This window comes from Clavelina lepadiformis, chromosome 4 (genome assembly GCF_947623445.1).
Source record: "Clavelina lepadiformis chromosome 4, kaClaLepa1.1, whole genome shotgun sequence".
Lineage (NCBI taxonomy): Eukaryota > Metazoa > Chordata > Ascidiacea > Aplousobranchia > Clavelinidae > Clavelina > Clavelina lepadiformis.
Genome location: NC_135243.1, coordinates 23429353 through 23448603, shown reverse-complemented (window position 1 = coordinate 23448603; position 19251 = coordinate 23429353). Strand labels below are relative to the sequence as shown.

Here is a 19251-nt window from a genome sequence, read left to right as displayed (position 1 = left end):
TTTCGGTATAGGCCTAATATGTTGCAACTTCTAATTTCAAGGTGAAGCTTGTGTAAATTTTTGCTCTGTTAATTAATCATGTTTTCTCGTGCTCTACTAAAAAGTGTTCGCCATTTTGAAGTTGGAAGATGGTCGTTTTGCACTTTCCGTGCTATGTGCCAAGTGAAGAAGGAAGCAAGCGCAAGTTTTGGTTGGTTAAACAATGAATGTGCATTATCAAGACTGCCAAATGTGGGATGCAAATGCATGTCATGACAAACTAATGCAGTGTACTCAAATCTAAGAAACCTACTTTCGTTTCATAAAAATTACATTTCCGCAAATGATTAGCAGTATAGGCTAAATTTACATTTTGTGGTGTTAAACAGCTCTGATAATGCAAACCACTCTTGTTATTATTACAAATCTAACAGACAAGTTTTATGATGTCATAATTTTGTCAGTAACATTATAATTTATCACATGCTTGAGATTTGGCAGCCTTGAGCAATATTACTTCTGTTTTGTCATATTTATCTTCACAGCACTTTTAGGTATCATTTGTTTAATTTGAACTCCAATTTTATACATGTTTAGGATATATTTTTAAGCTCTGTTTTTAGTTTAAAAAGTATTTTCGTTTCTGTTTTTTTTTTTAACTTTTTAACGTTGGTGCATATGCATTGTGACATCACATCATTGTGAAGTGTATCACTGTTTAACTGTTTTCAATTAACATGTTTGCTTTAAGAAGTAGGGAACTGTCAACACTGGTTCAGCAGGACAAATAATGCAAATTTTGCAAAAGAAAATGTTTAACTCTGAATTTCATTTTCATGATTTATGTCTTCATTGAATTAAATAGGATTTTTTATTTTCAGTTCCAAACTTTTTGAGGCATCAAAACCATGCGACGTTAAATGAAAGAGTCAATATATGTGCCTCAGTAAGAACGTTTTCCTCAAAGTCATCAGACACTGCAACAAGTTTTCACATACAAAACAGAGACGACTTTAACGCCAGAGTTCTTCGCGCAAAAATTCCAATTATCGTTGATTTCCACGCAGAGTGAGTACTTTATAATCAAAAGGTCATATGCTTTATAGATTTGTTCAATTTTAGCTCATATTTTACATCAAAGTCAAGAAACTGTTCATTTCTTTATTGTTGTTGGTGCTTCAAGCAGAAATCTCGCATCAGTGGAGCTCAGAAATACAATTTATGTAAAAATACAATTTGAAATAAATAAATAGTATTTAAAATAATAAAATAATATTTAAAATAAAATACAACAGAAATACAATTTATGTAAATGCGACATTTTTCTGACCTCCAAGTCAATGATACTCATTAATAAACAATAAGCCTAAAAATTAATGAGATTTGTGAACCGTTGACAACAATATCTTGTCTTGGAACAGGTGGTGCGGTCCATGTAAGCAGCTGGGTCCGAGTTTAGAGAGAGAAGTTGCCTCTCGTGATCAGAAAGTGATGCTAGCCAAAGTTGACGTTGATGATCACGGCGACATCGCGATGGAGTACAAGGTAAAGTCTGTTCTGGTGATAAAAAGTTAATTTGGTTTCTGACCAAACTAATGCATGGAGAATTATTGTGGTAAATGAGTTGGATATGTTCAAAAGTTGGCGTTAACTCAGCAATTTCGAATATTTCTGTCACTGAAGTGCCTAAGACTGTTATTAAACTTAAAGTGAGCGGCAAGTCCAAAAACAATTCAATCTCAAGTCGAAGAATAATTGCCATTAACTAGAGTGGAAAAAGGATTTTTATACTATGTAGTGGTTAAGCAGTTGTAGTTGAAGCAGTTATTTCTTCAATTTTGTCACAAATTTAAAAGTAATCATGATATAGGTGGCAGCCACATAGATGTCAATATTTAATGATTTGACACTATACAACTATCCTTTCGTTAAAGACCAAAATTTTTCTATACTTGCCCCTCACTTTAAGATAGGTTTACTAAGGATGCTTTGGTTATAATGACATAGCATATCAGTGACTCAGTGCTATCATAATCCGTAGCTATAATTTAAACTAGCTATTCATTTCCCCACAGATCATGGCAGTTCCAACTGTGATGTTATTCAAAGATGGGAAGTCTGTCGACTCTTTCCAAGGCAACATTGACGACGATTTGATAAAAAAGTTCGTACAAGACGCAGCAGACTCATAGTTACGATCAAAAACCAATTCTTTCAATTTATGCTGCATCTGTGATGACATTTTTACCGTTTCCACAGCAAAGACAAAACTCTGAGGCGCAAAAGCCATGGATTAGTAGCTTCTAGCTTGTATCAATACGGCTAGTGAGTCAAAGCACAAGAATGACCCAATATGACCGCTTCTGCCATTGTCCATGCTTCATGCTACTTAGTGACGTAATTATAGTAATTTTTCGCTTTGTTACGTCTTAAAAGTTTATTGACTTGTTGAACATTTTGAAGTGAATATCACTTTTTGCATAATCGCAAAAAACAATCGCGCTTTTATAGATTGGTTGAATATTTCCCAAAATCAGCTCAGTTTGAACTGCCGCACTACGGCGCTGCCGGGTCAGTGAAGGAAGTTAAGGCATGTTGTTGTAATCATTTATTATCGCACAGGTGGTCAATATTTGAGCTGATTTACGGCCAGACTGACTGTAAATTTTAAAACCAAACATTGTCAGACTGTATGATTCAATTATTGGTATGCTGGTAGCATTTGCAGAGAAACGTGCGGTAAATATCCATCTGTATTATCGATGAAATATTGACAAACGCGTCTTTTACTGAATTTCGTTTTCAAGTGCCAGACACTTAAAGATTAATGTAAGCGGAAAATGTGTTAAAAAGTTTAATTGTGACGCAATAGTAGATTATGACCGCACACATGATTTGTATCTCAATCATCGCCAGATGTGCATTGGAGTGTGGCAGTCCGGAAAGTGGCTGCATGTTTCCGATAAACGCACAGATCAAGGCAGAATGAGCAATGTTTAGAGATAGGATTTAATCTCCGCGTATTTGGATTCTGATTTGGAGTCGTAGTGACATGTTTGCATAACCTCAATCGCATGCGAGCGTCTGTTGGTCGGACTGTCGTCTTTGCAGAATGGTTTCGTACCAGGCAGATACAGCTTGTGTAACGAATCCGAACTTCATAAGCAAAACTCTGCAGACTTCACTTTTAAACGTTTTATTAAAAAGAACTGCTTGATTTTGCTATTTGTATGAATTAGGTATTTACAGAAGGAGCTTAAACGATTTTTATTGCTGGGTTTGGCCACTTTACGACCTCTGAAAGACGACTAGATATAAAGTCTGTGATATCTGACATGTTCTCAGATGAAAGCATGGTTTGGTTCAATGTGAACCCCGCGATATACCGCGCAGTGCAGTACGTCTTTGCGCTGATTACTCTGTACATCTTGAGCGGACTACTCCGGCATCTTTATCGTTTGCACTGCCATTGCTGCGTATGCACACACGGGAAAAACGTCGCCAATCGGCCGGGAAACTGTGACCGAAATGGGGCGGAGACAAAGGAAAATCCCGGGCTCAGCCGAGAACCTTCGTACCGCCGCAAAACACAGGACAAGAATTACAAGGCAGCCTCAATATCCATGTTGGCTCTGTCAATAGTAACTTGCATTCTGGCTTTAATGCACGTTCTAGTCGACGTTTGGGTGTTTTCAGTGCAGGACCGACTGTCAACCGATTTATTTTGCGTGAGGCAAACGCTAAGCGGTTTGCTGTACTTCTTGTGCGTTCTCTGCGTCTACTTGTTTCTATGGATACGACAGCGGATGTTTTACAGTCACCCTGTATTACGTCATCTATCTGGACCTCGTTTGGTATGTTTCAGCTGGTCAGTACTGGTCTGCATTGTCATCACCATGTCCACGTTCATCGCCTTGTATTTTGTTCCACACTTCATGCCCGAGTGGAACGGAGATGGATTCGACCCTGAAATGGGAAACAATAATAACCAGACCGAGGTAATTTTTGAATGGCTGTAAGCATTTGAGGTTTTTGAGCTAGAAATACCGTATATGTTATATTTAAGAATAACCAGCTGCTAAATGTGTGCTAAAAGCAAGTGTAAATGCAAGCACTGTTTTCCATAGATTTGAATAGCTTGAATGAAATATTTTGTGGTTAGATAAGCCAGTATAGCTTAAAAATGCCGTGATCTTAAAATTTGGTTTTATGCATTTTAAGACCGTTGCCATGACAGTACCAACTGAACCGTCACCAACCTTTTCTGGTCAGCCATCGTGCTTCTACAGAAGAAAGAAAATCTATCTCGTTTTGCATTTGTTGCTCACACTCGTATGCCTATATTTTCAGGTAATGTCATTATGACGTGGCGGCCATTGTGACGTAAAACCATTATACTGGCGGAAATGCATTAGGAAAAATTTAATTGTCATTTTACGGGGAGTTTTGTCGCCCTTTAAAACTCAAACCAATGCATTAGCAAATATTTCAAAAGAGAAAATTTTGTTTGTCACTGATAGGCCATTAATGCAATGGATCAAATTTTAGAAATAAAAGCGGTTTAATAAGTTTTTCCTTTTTTACAATCCGTTATGATTTTTTCGGAGCAAAATACATTAAGTTTGGTGGTTTGTTGCAAACGCAATTCGGTCCTTGACAAATTTGCTGTCTACAAGGACTCTTACCCGACAAAACCGATTTATTGAAACAGTCTCCATGTGATATAATCTTAGTATATAGAGTATAATATAATACAGTAGAGAGTATAATATAATAGAGTATATACTGTAAGTATATATGAGCTGGTTTTATTTTGGTTACAATGGAGCATACGAAGCAGACTCGCTAAAACGCACCTTCTAATAAAATTTTTATGTATCTTTTAAAATCGTCAATTTCTGCTACAAACCTATTCCAGCACCATTTTATTTATCGTCGCTACGATGTAGATATTTCGTTCGTATAATTCGCCCTATATGACGTGACAATAACAAAGAAAATGGAGTACAAACGAACGACTAGTATATATTCGCACAAGTCGCACATACAGCGGTCGCTGAACAGTAAAATTTTATATTTAAATAAGGATAAATATGCGGTTATTCCAGTTAATTCGGGAGCTTGGAGCAAACGTTGTTAAAATTTTATTACAGGGCTACCGACACCATTTCCAGTAAATCGAATATTACAACAGGGTTCATATTTTGCCCTTACGACCATTCGCACTGTTTTTATACGACCATATTCCCTTGTAATGTTTTTGTGCGCTGTAGTACGTTTGTGATGTAATAATGATACAGCTATTATGCAATCATGATTATATTGAGTTAAGCGGAACCGTTCCATAGAGAAGAGAGATCGTGGGATTTACGTAACAAATTTATCGAAGAAACAGTAAAAAACGACAAAAACAAACAATTCTTATTTTCAAACGCTTGACGTGCCAGGAGCAATTTTAAAAGATTTTTTCAAAGTTCAATTTAAACGATCGCTTTTTTCCAAATTCTAGATTGCCCTCCAGTTTCTTTTCGCTTATCCCGTCTTCTGCCACCGACGTCATCTTACAAAGTTGCACCGGAAGCGATTTGAAGTTAGATCGAACGAAACGAAAAGTGACGCGAAGGTCAAGATCCCCCCAAGAAATGTCCTTTCCTGTCCGGCCTTATCTGACTATCAGGAAAGTAGTCAACCACTCACGTCATCCAATCAGCTACAAGTAAAAGACGATTTCGTCACGATAAGTTCGCGCGAAACTGATAGCTCGGTGCCAATTGGCGCGAAAAGAACTTTGTCGGATTCTTGTTTGTTGCATTCCAGAACCGATTTGGATACTCGAGAAGGTTCTCTAAAAATCTCAGATCGCCCCAATTCGCTGCAGAAGATTCAACTCGCAACTAACGGTGACGTAAAATTAGAACGTGCGGTTCAGAAGAGCAAGAAACGCTCGAGAAACGCTAACCAATCAAAAGATGCTACGTCACTGAAAAAACGGAATTACCGCTTCGCTGTCACAGCCAGTCTGCAGAAAGATCGGTGCTTGACTAGAAAAAGAGTCGCTCGGGCGCCCTCTATGCGCCAGAAAACGCCGGGAAACGCGCGATTGCGTCACTATGTCGTCAGATGCTTCGTGATGTCGCTCATTTGTTGCGTATCCGACCTAATCGCGTTCGGATTTTCTCTTTACACCCAAATGAGCGCAAAAACGTTTTACATGGACATCTTCCGCAATCAAACCACAGATTACTTCGGAAATGACGTCATAAACAATACCACGACCGGAAACGCCATGTTGAACGAAAAAGTGACTATCTCCCTGCTGTCGGCGCTCGCTTATAACGGGAACATGATCATCAACTTGTTTTGTGTTTTGTTGTGCTACGACGACTGGAGGTCGATGCTCTTTCCCTGCTGCGCCGAACCGTGTGAGAATAAGCGCTGCTGTACCATTGTTAAATCATATAATCGTAAGAAACTTTTTTCCACATCCAGCACCGACGCTTGCAAAAGTGGAGAAAGCCCTCACAAGGAAAGCAGCGTAACCTTCGAAAATTAAAGCTGCTTTCATTCAATGAAAATACACAGGTTGTTTTTGTGCGACTCCATTTATGCTTCGGTACCATGATGTCTAAGGTGTTTTATTTTTCAGCAGCAATCATTATCGTATGTTTATTTGTTGTTTTCTGTCTTTTGTAGTTATATCTCAGCTTGTCTCATATACATCTTATCACGTTTTTATTACCTGTTTTCTTTTGCAACGCGGTGGTTGCCTAAAAGAGACGCGAACCAAGTAAATGAAATACCGATAAATTCCTAGCAAGTTACGTTTAAAAAAGTTTTACCGTAAGTAGCTCACGCAGTGTTATGGTTAAAGATATACGTTTAAGTTAGGAGGATGGGCGTAGAAAAAGTAGATTTTAGCTATTTAGGGTTTAAATGAAGTTAATTGTAAATTAGAAAGCAGTTAAGAAGAAACTATGAAAAATAGATTGGAACCTACGAATTTTTCTGGTGACACCCGTTAAAATAATAAATTCACCATTTGACAATAACGTTGTTGGAATCTTCTTCGGAAAATTCTTTAATTTTGTCAATCGAGATGTTACGTTTCCCAAAAAAGCTACAACCTGACACAAAGAATCAATATTTTGTTTTGCGATGTTTGAAAGTTTGGATTATCATGCAATAGATCACTCAATATAGTACAGCGCTTGTTGTTAAACACACGAAATAGAACACAAATAACATTATAATATCATCAGATTTGCACGAGAATTAGGTAGGAATTAATGGCTTATTATGGAAATTAGCGCACTATCTCGCCCCTCGGGCATTCCACAAAAAAATATGCTTGCGGTAGAAGCCCATGTGACAGCACAATGGGCATCGTATCAATAATAATGATTTGCTTGGGTAAATAGGTGGTTAATATTGCAACATGAAAGTAAAATTGTTTGTTTTTTTTGCGTCACGTGTTTTTCCTTCAAACAGAACACACACTTCCTCCAGCAATTTCATGGCTGGACTCGGTGTACGACACTGCATGGTTTGTTGAGAGTTCATAGATCACGGTTCTGCACTTTCAAGGAACCGATACCGCTCGAGTCTTGCGTCATTGCTTCGATGACGTCTTGAGTGAAATGTTTGTTTCTGGGAGTTCATTTTGCAACTCGCATGTGACTGGAGCAATCTTCAACGTCGCTCGTGAGGGTTGTAATAGATAGATTGTGAGGTCATAATAGATTGTGCCAAGCTTGTGATTAACTTGAGTTGCTGGTCACAAATGTCCCGATAATCCAACCATTAGGCCTACAATGTTTATAAGCTTGGTAAGTAAATGACTATAAGTAATGAGTCTCGATTCTCCAGTCGTTAATATCTTTTCACAGTTTATCTAGTGACGTAGGGAGAGTAGACCAATTCCGAAGATATTGAAACGTCAGCATCAACTTTCAATTGCGATCAGGTTGCGTCTTATGATAAGATGACTGATAGATTTTAATTCCACTCAGAAACTTTTCTGTCGATGGTTATATTGATATGTAGGCTACAGCTTACAGAATTCTTGATAACTATAGACTTAGCGGAATCAGAACAACTGCATGAATGAATGTCTTATTCAAACAGAATAATGAATATACTGACAGAATGTACAAATATGTATACGTACTACGGCAATAATCGACAAGCATTTCTCACGCACATCGGAAGCTGGTCATAACAATTCGTTGATAAATTTGGTACAAATTTGCTGACAATGATCGGAGAAAATATACCGGAGCCTGAGAAACCTGGTACTGAAACTGAGCCAGATTGTTCAACTACGTCATTTATACCAATAATGCTATATGTGACTTATGACTGTGACGTAGAACTATTGAGAAAAGAAATCTGAAAACCATATTTCGCGCATAACTACTCCATTCCAACCAACATCACTTTTAAGTAATTGATTGCCAAAAGGGTATACACTATACAGGGCAAAACTGGTGTATGGCTTCAATGCTTTGCGTTTATGTGGGACTTTCGGTGACGTAATGTTCTGATAATCAATCATATCATATCACGTTATAGTTTATTTTTTAAGCCAAGTAAAACTATCTCACTAATTTTATTTTCACGTAAAAAGTTTAAGATAAAGTTTCACTTTGACGCATAAAGTACCATTTGATAGGTTTAAACAGCTGTTTGACAAGTTTCCTTTTAGAAAATATAAAAAAAGTTCTAATTTTCATTACCCTATTACGTACTAAAATTTACAAATTTTGAATTTTCTTTTTTAAATAAAACATTTAAATTTTTTTTAAATGTTAGTGTATACTTATAAATTTGCTCAAGCAACATTTTACTTAACTTAAAACTTTTAAGTATCCTTTCAGTATTACTAAATGGAAACATAAAATAAGACAGTTTTGTTTTGAACTGGAAATTTAAAGTAACTGCGGTTGCCTGAGGTTTCGTTTAGAACTTGGAGAGCTTTAGCACTGTCTTTTGTTTATTGCTCTGCAATTAGTTATGACTAGACTAGTTAGCTCGACCTTATGCATAGGCCAAGTAGGTTATAGTTTAATCCTCTTATCGGTTTTATATATTTGAACATTTCAATCAATCATTATATTTTTCGTCAAAAGCGCTATAAGTCCGTAAACTCAAGCCAGTTGTTACTACTTACTAGGCCTAACCAGCGAACAGGAAAAAGTGAAAAAGCCGAAAAGGCTTAAAACTTGCGCAAGAGAAATAACGTTATTACTTGCTGGTAACAACTAGCCTAGCATTGCCACTAAACCTAGAATTAGTTAAATCCATAAAACATAACATAAAAATGCGAAAATTAAGCAGACGAGCAGGTGGTGTGTTCAAGCAACTGATGAATGAAAATTGTTTCAATGCTGTACATCAGTGGATGGGAAAAGAAACCCACCGTAAAAAAAAACCATCTTGGGCAAGAGTCTGGTTTCTGTTGGCCGTAGCACTAATTAAGGGTGTAATTTTGAGTGTGCAAGTTGCAAACGTTTCTCTGACCGACATTTGAAGCAAATGATTTAAGTAAGACTTTTGTCATCGTTTTCTGGAGAAAAAAAGTGTCATGACTAAAATCACCGTCCTATGTCATCCCGACCCAGGTTGAAAAGTTTTCTTTTTGTGGGTAGAGATCCGTCTCGCAAAAAACTTGAACTGTAACGGTTATATGCACAAATCATTCAGAAAAAACAATTTTGTGGTACTTTGTTTACTTAGCGAAAAAAGTTGTGCTTGTGTAATTTTTTTAAGTCAGTTTCTTTAGGTCTAGCAGCATTAGACCTATGCCAAATTAATTTCGAGACTTGATTGTACTCAAATGGCCCACATTTGGGAACATATTTTCAAGGAATCAACACTAATGTTGGTCAAAAGAAAATATTTTCATAGAATTTCCAGTAAAATGCAATTTTGTTACAAATCCCAGATAAAATTTTACTTGCTACTTAAAAAAAATATCACAAATTTTCAGAAAATAAAGCATTCAAAAAGTGATTTAAATTTGATACATAACATAGAAATAAATTTTACTCTGTGTTAATATTTTATTGTTGCCAATTTACTCAACCTGTTGCAATTTTCGAGTTCGTTATCAATTGCTGTAAAAGTTGAAATTTTCACATTCCTTAACTTAGTAACAGACTGGTAGTTATCAAAACTGGTATTTTGTAATTCTTGCGTACCGGGCTTGTATTTTAAAGCGATACGACTCATTCATTTTTTTAACGTATTTGATTGGAAGCTTCTGACTTTATTTCCTCAGATGATGAAAAAAAGCAGCAAATGTTAAAACACAACTTTTTCATCATATCAAAATATTAAAACTTTTTCTTATCTTTTAGCTGCAAATTTTTAAATGCATTTTTTCTAAAAAACTTTATTGTAACAAAAAGCTTTCGCGTTCCTAAAAAGTTGCTCTCAAGCATGGATCTAATCTCCGATCAAGGTTGGTTTGTGACAGAATAATCTTTGCATATTTATCAAATTTGTTAATATAACTGGGGTCATAATGGTGCATATATATAATTGTAGAAGCAACAATCTTCTGAAACCTTTTTGAGTCGAATTAAATTTATGGAGTATTTTCTCTTCAGATGTTGTTCGACTTTCGAATGCAGTCGTCCTCAAGTGCAATTTGGGAATCAATATCAATGAAGCTTCCCAATGCACAAGTGATTTCATCCTGGTGCTTTACCACGCTATCATGGGGGAATTCCCTGCTGGTTTGTTGTTTTTGTTTACATCTCTTTATTAATCACGCTCTCCTAAACGTTACGTTTACTTTAAAGTACTTTCACTTTTTAAATTTGATCAATTAGTAAATGCATAAAATTTTATTGTGATCTTAGATTTGTTTTAAATCAAAATGCGTCTTGATCCATTTTTTTCCCTCGTTTAAACAACAAATATACCCAGGTGTACTTACTGATTGTACAACGACGGAGTCACAGGAGCACAACATCACATGTGTCGTTGACACGTTGTCAAACGATTACCTTCACGTTGATCTCTCTCACATCTCGCCGTCATGCTTCGTTGAAGGCGACCCAGCAACCGTGTACAACTTGCTTGAAATTCTCGATGGATTGCTCGAGTTTATGCTCGATCAGATCAGCAGTAATGCAGACAGTGGTGGTATGTTATGTTTTTTACGTGGACAGCTGATGTCTGTGTATTACAGCAAGTCATGTTTCTGTTTGTTGGGGTCATTTTGCTGAACTTACTGCTGGTTTTCTAAAAACTCTCAGATTTAATCCAGAACAAATATGTCACAGTAACAACAATACGGCTGAGCTAGTTTACTGTTTTTCCACTAAGCGTTGGTTAAGCGATTTATAAAGAAGTTACATGATTAATAACAAAGATTTCATTTCAAAATTACTGCAACAAAAATTGTCCACCAGTGACACAGGGTATTGTCCTGCTGTATTGGACTCATGACCGGGCAACAGCAGATAATGCAACATAATTTAAATTGAGATTTATTTGCTTCTGTTTTTCTACATAGCACCCTATGTATGAGTATAATGCAAATAAGCTTGCATTGTCAGTGTTGGATTTCTGTTTAAAGAATATCATATGCAGTTTTCTAAACTTTGTTAGATGAAGCTGATGTTGATTCTGATCAATTTAGTGTGCAAAGTAATTTGCTCAAACAACAAAACCTCGAAAGGTATTTTACATTATTTATATAAAATGATTTATAAAAAGTTTGCAAAAAACTATCTTTTGTTGAAAAAAATTGAATTTTTTCGGCAAGTTTTAGTCTTTAAATGTTCTTTCAGCGATACTTCCGTATGCACTGCTGACCTCATCAACTATGATGTCACACCTCACAAGTTTTCTGAAGTGGAGGAAGGAGAACAATTTGTTCCTCTTCCAAGATCTTTCTCTCCCGCGTCCAGCAAAGATGAGTGGGAGGAGTTACGTCCAAGTTTAAACGAGATCACGGAACACACTCTAAATTCAACTGACTTGAGCAGAAATGCTGTGGTCAGTGATAGAACCGAGTCGTTGATTAATTTGGACGATGACATCGAACCTCGTCCGATGTTGATCGAGTCGTTAAAGCATCCTGCAGATGCAGGAAGCACTCAAAGGATTCTCAACGATCTTACAAACTCTCTCTCAAAGTCGTTGGGTCTCGGTTCAACTTACAAAATCCCCGACAAGCCCGAACCCGATGTAATCCTTGATACCTCAGTTAAAGGATCAGGAATGAGTGTCAGTGATGTCACAAGTGAAAGGTCACACGATGGGTCAGTTAAATCTACGTCGGTCATTTTAGAAGACAAAGAACAACTTTCTGAGGAGGTTCGTAATTCGTATTAGAGAAGTGTTTATAGATAATATTTGATCCAGAATAGATGAGTGCATGTTGTAATCTAAATTATCTCATAATGAAAACAACTTACGGAATAGAGTGTAAAAAATCTTTAAAAAACACGTGATGATTGGAAATACAAATAAAACATTTTCAGGAAACCTGTAAATTCATTCTGACGATGTTGAAATGTAACATGGATTAGTGTTGTGATCAATTATCAATGTATGTGGTTATAAACCGATCGCAAACCAACATGAAACATAGACATCAAACATGCCCATGCTCCAGTTATGAAGATATTTTATGGATCAACATCAACTTATTTCTTATCTTAGGACAACCAAACTCCAACTTCCCAAATATCCGAAGGTCTCGATGTAGCAGATGGGATTCCTCGTCCAACATTGGGCGATCAAAACAGTCGGAACAATGCATTGCGGTCTACTTACACCACAAATGGTTCCTATGTCCCAGAAAGACAACATGGGTGACTTCAATGAGTTTGCAATTCTTTCAAGTTTCATATTGTGCCATTGTTGTTGCATTTTGGTTTATCGTTCCTTTGTAGTTTGGTTAATATTGATTTTGTTTGAGTTTAAACACGTTTCTAAAGTGTGGAAATGAAGTTCAACCTAAATGTATGTGAAAGTCAACGTTTTAAAGCATGAGTAAAAAATCCATTCCTTGATACAGTTTCACTTTTAAAAATGTCCAGACGGCCTTGTTTTGAAGAACTTGACTTACAAATTAATAAACTGGGGATAAATTTTTGATGTCTTTTCTCAGAGAATCGGACTCAGGCATTCTACCTCCAAACCGAGATTGGGAAGCTCTTCTCGAAAATCTTCAGAAGACGGTGGAGGAATCAAAGAAGGTCCGGAAGAAATATTTTGTAACTCCCCACAAGGATGGTAGCACGACTGTTGATGATACCGGTGAAAGGTAGAAGCACTCGTGATAAACCGGCAAGAGATTTTAACCGTGTTGTTTACGACCCTAATTCTTTTCTCCAACCATGAACGTGACTTGGCTTGTGTTGTATTCATGAGTAAAAGATTTTGACAAAGCTGATCGCTCCCGGAAACAATTGGTCAGTTTTAGTCCATTCCCATTGGTCAGAGTTTCCCCGACAATAATTTCCCGGTGGTCTAACTTAGGTCCGGTTGTTATTAGTATGCACTTGCATGACCACGAAAACGTGATGTTATGCATCTGCCAGTTGGACATGGCTGCTTTAGTACAATGCAAGCCACAGTTTAAAAATTCATGAAGCATAATTTAAAATAAAGATTATATTTGACGATTATAATCGTAATTCTTGCTTAGTAGTTATTCAAGTTATTAGTATTGATTAGTAATTATTGATTAATATGCATTAAAGATATTAATAACTTAATCATAATACTTTTAACAGTGTCAATGAAACAGAGCAAGCACATGTAGATTCTACGGGATCCTCGACAGGTTTGAAAGTTAAAGTTGATGATGATGTGATTAATGTATTATTTGTGCCCATTATATGTTGTAAACTGCGTCAGCGCAGCAGCTCAATTTCATGTATTTGAAGTAAGTCTTTTCAACAGTTGCCAAAACGCTTTTTGGGTACCCCTGATATCGTAATTTATTGGTCCGATATCCCAGGCATGGTTCACAAACTTCCTTACTACGAGTCATACGATCAGCTGTAAAAAGTTAATTTTCAAAATATTTCCCCGAAGATGCTCTTGGCGAAAGTTATGGGGAATCCCTGAGAATGAAACAAAAACAGAAGAATGTTCGATTTGAAGACACGGTTTCAACCCAGACTGCTGAAGAACTCAAGAACTTTAAAGACGTTTTAAGGAAAGAAAAGGAACTTCAAGATATTAAGAACCAGGTATTTTCTGTGAACGTTAAAGGTTTTTTTCCATGGCTATAAATTATCGTAGAAAACTTTTTTCTCTGATAATTGCCACTAATTAACTCCTGTGTAGTGCTCACCTATCTTAATTACTGTTGTTATCCCTTAGAAAATTATCTTATACTTTCCACATTTGGGATAAGTTAAATTTTTCGCAAACAACAGCTGGTTAAACCTGTTGCATATGAAGTATTAGCACTGGAAACAAAACCTTACTTTTTTATTGAGCAAATACCGTCGCATATTTTCTGATGTCATTTGAGATCATTTGATGTCTATCTGCAGGTTCTGTCCAGCAGTTACCGAGATCATCTTGACGAGGTGGAAGAAGTAGAAAGGAGAAAAATAAAACCTCTTGTCGATCGCGCTGACTCCACCGAAAGATTTTTAAGAGGTGCCATCATCCAACAGCAGAAGAGAGCTCAAAGGAGTCAACTTGGGAAGCAGTCAAGCATGAAAAAAGATCTCGCCGCCGCAGCGAAGTGGAAGAGTTGGCAAACCACCAACGGTAAGTTGAGATGTTTTTTTCTGCTTAATCGTTGCAAAAACTGCATTAAATTGTTGACTTGATGCATTTTGGAGTTAAATTTATGAATACTCGAGTGAAAGTATGAACTTGTGGAACAAATTGTTCAGTTTTAGAAGTTGTTCAAACTTTGCTTGTTTCAAGTTGTTCTGTGAGACAAAAATTAACCCTTAAAAATTTGATTTCAAAAAACGATCAAACAGTTCACTTCAACTTAAAAATAGAAATAAAGTGTCCACGAACCACCATCAGTATCAACAGCGACATCAGATAACTATTGTTGAACAATACAAATTTTTAGTCCAAAAAACTCCAAACAGCCGCATGAGACCAATAAAGAAGAAAATCCAGGGCAACATGGTAATCGGGGAACACGACTTGCTCCCTGCTCTCATCGCTGAGTTCCCAGGACTCGAGTTGTCCTCAACTGCGTTGAATAATGCTTGGAGGAAGCAGTTCCAACAGATCGAGAGACTGACTCGGAGTGAAAGCAACCACATGAGGCAAAAGAGGAACAATGAGAAACAGGTGGAAGTTTGTTCCGGTTTTATCTTGGATTTAGTTTGAGAAGATGTCATCAGCACATTGACATTTGTTTGTTTATTTTACTAACATTATTATTAACTTATTTCAATAACAATTATTGTTAACGTAATATCGCCCATATTAAGCCATTAAAAGTTAAAACCCTTTTTCCCACATCCTACATCGCCATAAAACCGAGTAGAAATCAGATATACCATTGTGACGTCACAGTTACAAGAAGCCCACCACAAACATGAGCTTCTGACGGAGATAATGCGTCGCGAGCACGAACACAACCAGCGGGTCCGAGACTCCAAGGACCGAGCCAGCAACAAGAGGGAGGCGCAACGCAACATGAAGGACCGGAGACAGCAGTCCGCCCGTGTGAGAAGGTATTACAGAGATTACCAACTTCAGATGAGGTCCCGGATGCTAAAAAGACGAACGCGAGAAGAAAAAGTGAGTATGACGTTATAATGTTTATTGTTGACGATTGTTCGAACGTTGTTATTAAGAAAAGCATCGCATTTATTTGAGGATTTTAACTGAAAACTCAAGCCGTTACGTCCATTCTTTGCAGTTAAACTTGCGAACTTATCGAGTTTCTTTATAGGTCAACTCTAAAAATGAACTGAGAAATCTATTTCATTTATTTGCTCTTATACGTTGAACTTGCTTGAAATTCTTGTTGACTAATCCAGCCGCAATGTGTCTTTTAACGGATAAATTTATGGTGCTTTTGCAAATGATTTCCTCCTACCTTAATTACCGAATTATCTTAATTTCTTAATATTATTGTTATTAATTATGACAATTTGCGGAATAGTTTTTCCCGAGTTGTAACAAAGCGGTTTATGACGAACAGTTACCGGGATGGTTTCAGTGACCTCAGTCAACAACTCCTCAACCACATTTTGCTGTATCTCTCTGCAGCTTTTCAAGAATCTCTTCGAGGAAGGCTTAAGCATACAGCGTTCACGCTTGAATGATTTGCGCTGCTACGCACGTGACAAGCGGAATGAACAACAGAGGCGCCAGAGAGACGAGATTGAGTCCATGGAGAATTATTACAAAGATCAATTCGCAATTTTGGCGGAGACTCTTGAAAAAGAAAAGACTGATCTTCGAATTCGGGATAAATCGCAAACTAAGGTAATAGGAGTGACTTTGTAGAAATTTCGTTTTTAGAAACTTAATTTTTCACCTCGTACATAACGTACATACGACAGCTTGATGCTGGGCTGATCTCTTGCTTATTTACTACTTACCTTCGTTAAACTTTGCATGTCATAGTACTACCCTGTAGACTGTAATGATAGGCATCGCTATGTTATTCTTAAGGCATTGTTGTAGTATAATGAGGCAAACAGCACAAGAATAACAATAGGAGCATAACAAGATAAAACTAAAATTCCCAAGCTGTATAACTCGTTAGAATCTAACTTCATGTAAATTCAACGAATCATACAAACAAACACACTTGTCATTTCCTCATGCGTACTAACTCACTTGTCGTGTAGTTGTTACGTCAGATGAAGAGCGGACTTCGCGAGAAGATGGAGCGCGAGGTCCGCGATCTTCAGGAGAGAATCGTCCGCGATGATGAGGACATCTACTTCCGGGAGATGGAAGCCGATCGTATCCGGCGTCAGCTTCAACTCGCCACCTACCACGCCAAGTTCCACGGTTCACTCAAGCATGACATTTAACCTGATTTCTATGGATTTTCATGTTTTTGAAACATCAGAATTAGAATTGAGAAAGAAAATTTATTTTTTATGCGCTTTATCGAATCGATTTTTGTCAATCTTTGCTAAAAGTGTCTTGATTCCTTGATTTCACTGTTGCTAAATTTTAAAAGTTCATCATAAGCATTTCAAACATTTTTAGTTTTTTGAAATAAAATCATCAGATAAGAATTGAAGTCGTGTAAGTCGTACCATCGTTGAAAATGCTTTTTACCGATTGTGTTGTGACAGAGGAAGAATAGGCTTCTAACGTGGCTCTATAACCTCGCTCATATATTCAGTGAGAATTGAACTCTGAAGTTTTCGTAAAACTGCAGGAAGGGAATAACAGCCCAATAACCACTACAGCAACCAGTGAAGACATCCTTCGAAAATGACATTTTTTTAATGTTAGGCTTACCATATGTCCCGTTTTAGCCGGGACAGGCCCGTTTTTTAAGGCTCTGATCCGGCGTCCCGGTCAGTCAACCCAAAGTCCCGCTTTAGTCAGCCAGCATTCCCCTACATTACACGAATATTAACATGCTGTGATTAGGTTGTTTAGCCAATTTTCTGAAGAGTAATGCTCGATGCGTGTTATTGTTTCGTTTTGTTAAATGGGAAAGTAATTGTTACGTCATTCTAGCTGGTAATTGGTCCAGTAGTGAGTTGATTGTTAACGCATTCGCTAGTTCAGTAATAGTAGGTTAGAAGGAGGAGGTAATCTTTTTGCAGTTAGGTTATTGAAAGAACTTATTTCGTACGGTACCGTTACTTGTTTGTATTTCCTTCTGCAAAAACCATTTGAATGTGAAAGCCCTTATCACCTGCAAAATTAACACTGACTTCTCCTGCTGTGATTTTTATGAGAAAATTAAGTCGAATGTAGACTTCTTGATGAAAGTAGGCTATTGTCTACAGTAAAGTATGATTGGACGATTATATAAATTTACAAATGCTTGAACAATGTTTGTTTCCTAGTAAAATACATTATTCAATCACAAAAATATGGTATGCTTATTTAACATGAATAAAGATATAAAAATATATGTAAAAAAGAATAAATAAACATCACTAATCTCGATCAATAAAGATGGAGAAAGGTTATGTAACACAAATAATGTCTTTCTTTTTGTATGTAATACAGAGGTAACATAATGTATTTAAGTACATTTAAATCATTAAAGACTTATGCCATAAAAGAAGCGTTGATCTTTTGAAATTCTGCCAAAAAGTGCGACCCTTCTGTAAAACCAGCAAAAGTGACCAATCGCCAATTGTGACTGACAGTCTGACACCAAAAGTAAGTGCTTTGCGCAAAGCTAAGGGAGTTTTCAACTTAACAAATTCCGCTGAAAAATTGTTTGTAGCAAGCGATAACAAGTTAATAGTTACGTCGATAAATAAACTCTGGAATTACTTGGAGAATTTTTTTTTGAAAACCTGATTTAATGCAAATTCTGTTTCCAATAAAGTATTTTAAAAGTTATCAACATTGCTGTAACCAAGTCATTTTTTTAAGACTCAAGTCAAGTAATTTGGGAAGTTGACTTAAGTCAAGTCGATATATTTAAGTCAAACTATTAAATAGATCAAGTCATGTCATTAGCTGTAGCCTACCTTTAACTTAACCGATCGTAGGCAACGAAATCAAATGTCTGTAATTCAGTTGGTCAATAAATTCAAAACTTAGATTTAATGGTTTGATCAAGTTATTTAAAAACTCGAGAATCGAATCAAGTCAAGTCATTTAAAAACGTGACTCGAGTCAATGACTTGACTCGAGTCTTTGCGACACTATTCACCAATAAACGCTTTATAGCACAAATGTTACTGTTATTTTGTGTTAAACAATTTTACACGATTTCAATTTGTGCGCTGCAATTAAATGTGCGCTATTAAGTTAAAGATAAAAAGTGATGAAGTAACTTTCTGGCGAAGTAGCAATGATGAATAGGGCGATTATTTTTTGACTTATCAAAAAAAGTCAAAAAATTGTCAAATTTACAGCGTTAGGTCAAAAATTGTCAAAATTGTTTACAAAGTCAAAATTGTTTACAAACTGCATTGTCGTCGTGTCATAGAGGTTGCGCTGTCAGTGAACTTGTTATTTTACATTGTACACCTTGTAGCCTAGCCTACTTTATACTGTTGTAAATGGCGCATTGTCTACTTATTGTGAATCAGCTCTTGCTTTGGTTTTGCTTTAGATACTTCTTGTATCTTTAGTTTAGACAAATGTATTGCACAG

General features: G+C 36.7%; 3 protein-coding genes across 3 annotated transcripts; all 3 read left to right on the top strand.

Moving 5' to 3' along the window:
* On the top strand, positions 1-2491 carry LOC143452751 (putative thioredoxin-2). The gene is made up of 4 exons (XM_076953828.1): positions 1-190; positions 861-1047; positions 1401-1524; positions 2055-2491. The coding sequence occupies exons 1-4, from the start codon at positions 79-81 to the stop codon at positions 2169-2171; spliced, it is 540 nt and encodes a 179-aa protein (XP_076809943.1). The 5' UTR covers positions 1-78; the 3' UTR covers positions 2172-2491.
* Positions 2492-2631: 140 nt separating this feature from the next.
* LOC143452750 (uncharacterized) lies at positions 2632-6766 on the top strand. Its single transcript, XM_076953827.1, has 3 exons — positions 2632-3977; positions 4201-4329; positions 5489-6766. Exons 1-3 carry the CDS (start codon positions 3315-3317, stop codon positions 6530-6532), a joined length of 1836 nt encoding a protein of 611 aa, XP_076809942.1. The 5' UTR covers positions 2632-3314; the 3' UTR covers positions 6533-6766.
* Positions 6767-10326: 3560 nt separating this feature from the next.
* LOC143452878 (centrosomal protein of 95 kDa-like) lies at positions 10327-17192 on the top strand. The gene is made up of 14 exons (XM_076954016.1): positions 10327-10441; positions 10590-10718; positions 10912-11130; positions 11599-11668; positions 11781-12309; positions 12658-12809; positions 13109-13264; positions 13737-13786; positions 14041-14198; positions 14508-14730; positions 15050-15276; positions 15505-15732; positions 16207-16425; positions 16794-17192. Exons 1-14 carry the CDS (start codon positions 10420-10422, stop codon positions 16980-16982), a joined length of 2571 nt encoding a protein of 856 aa, XP_076810131.1. The 5' UTR covers positions 10327-10419; the 3' UTR covers positions 16983-17192.
* The last annotated feature ends 2059 nt before the right edge of the window (positions 17193-19251 follow it).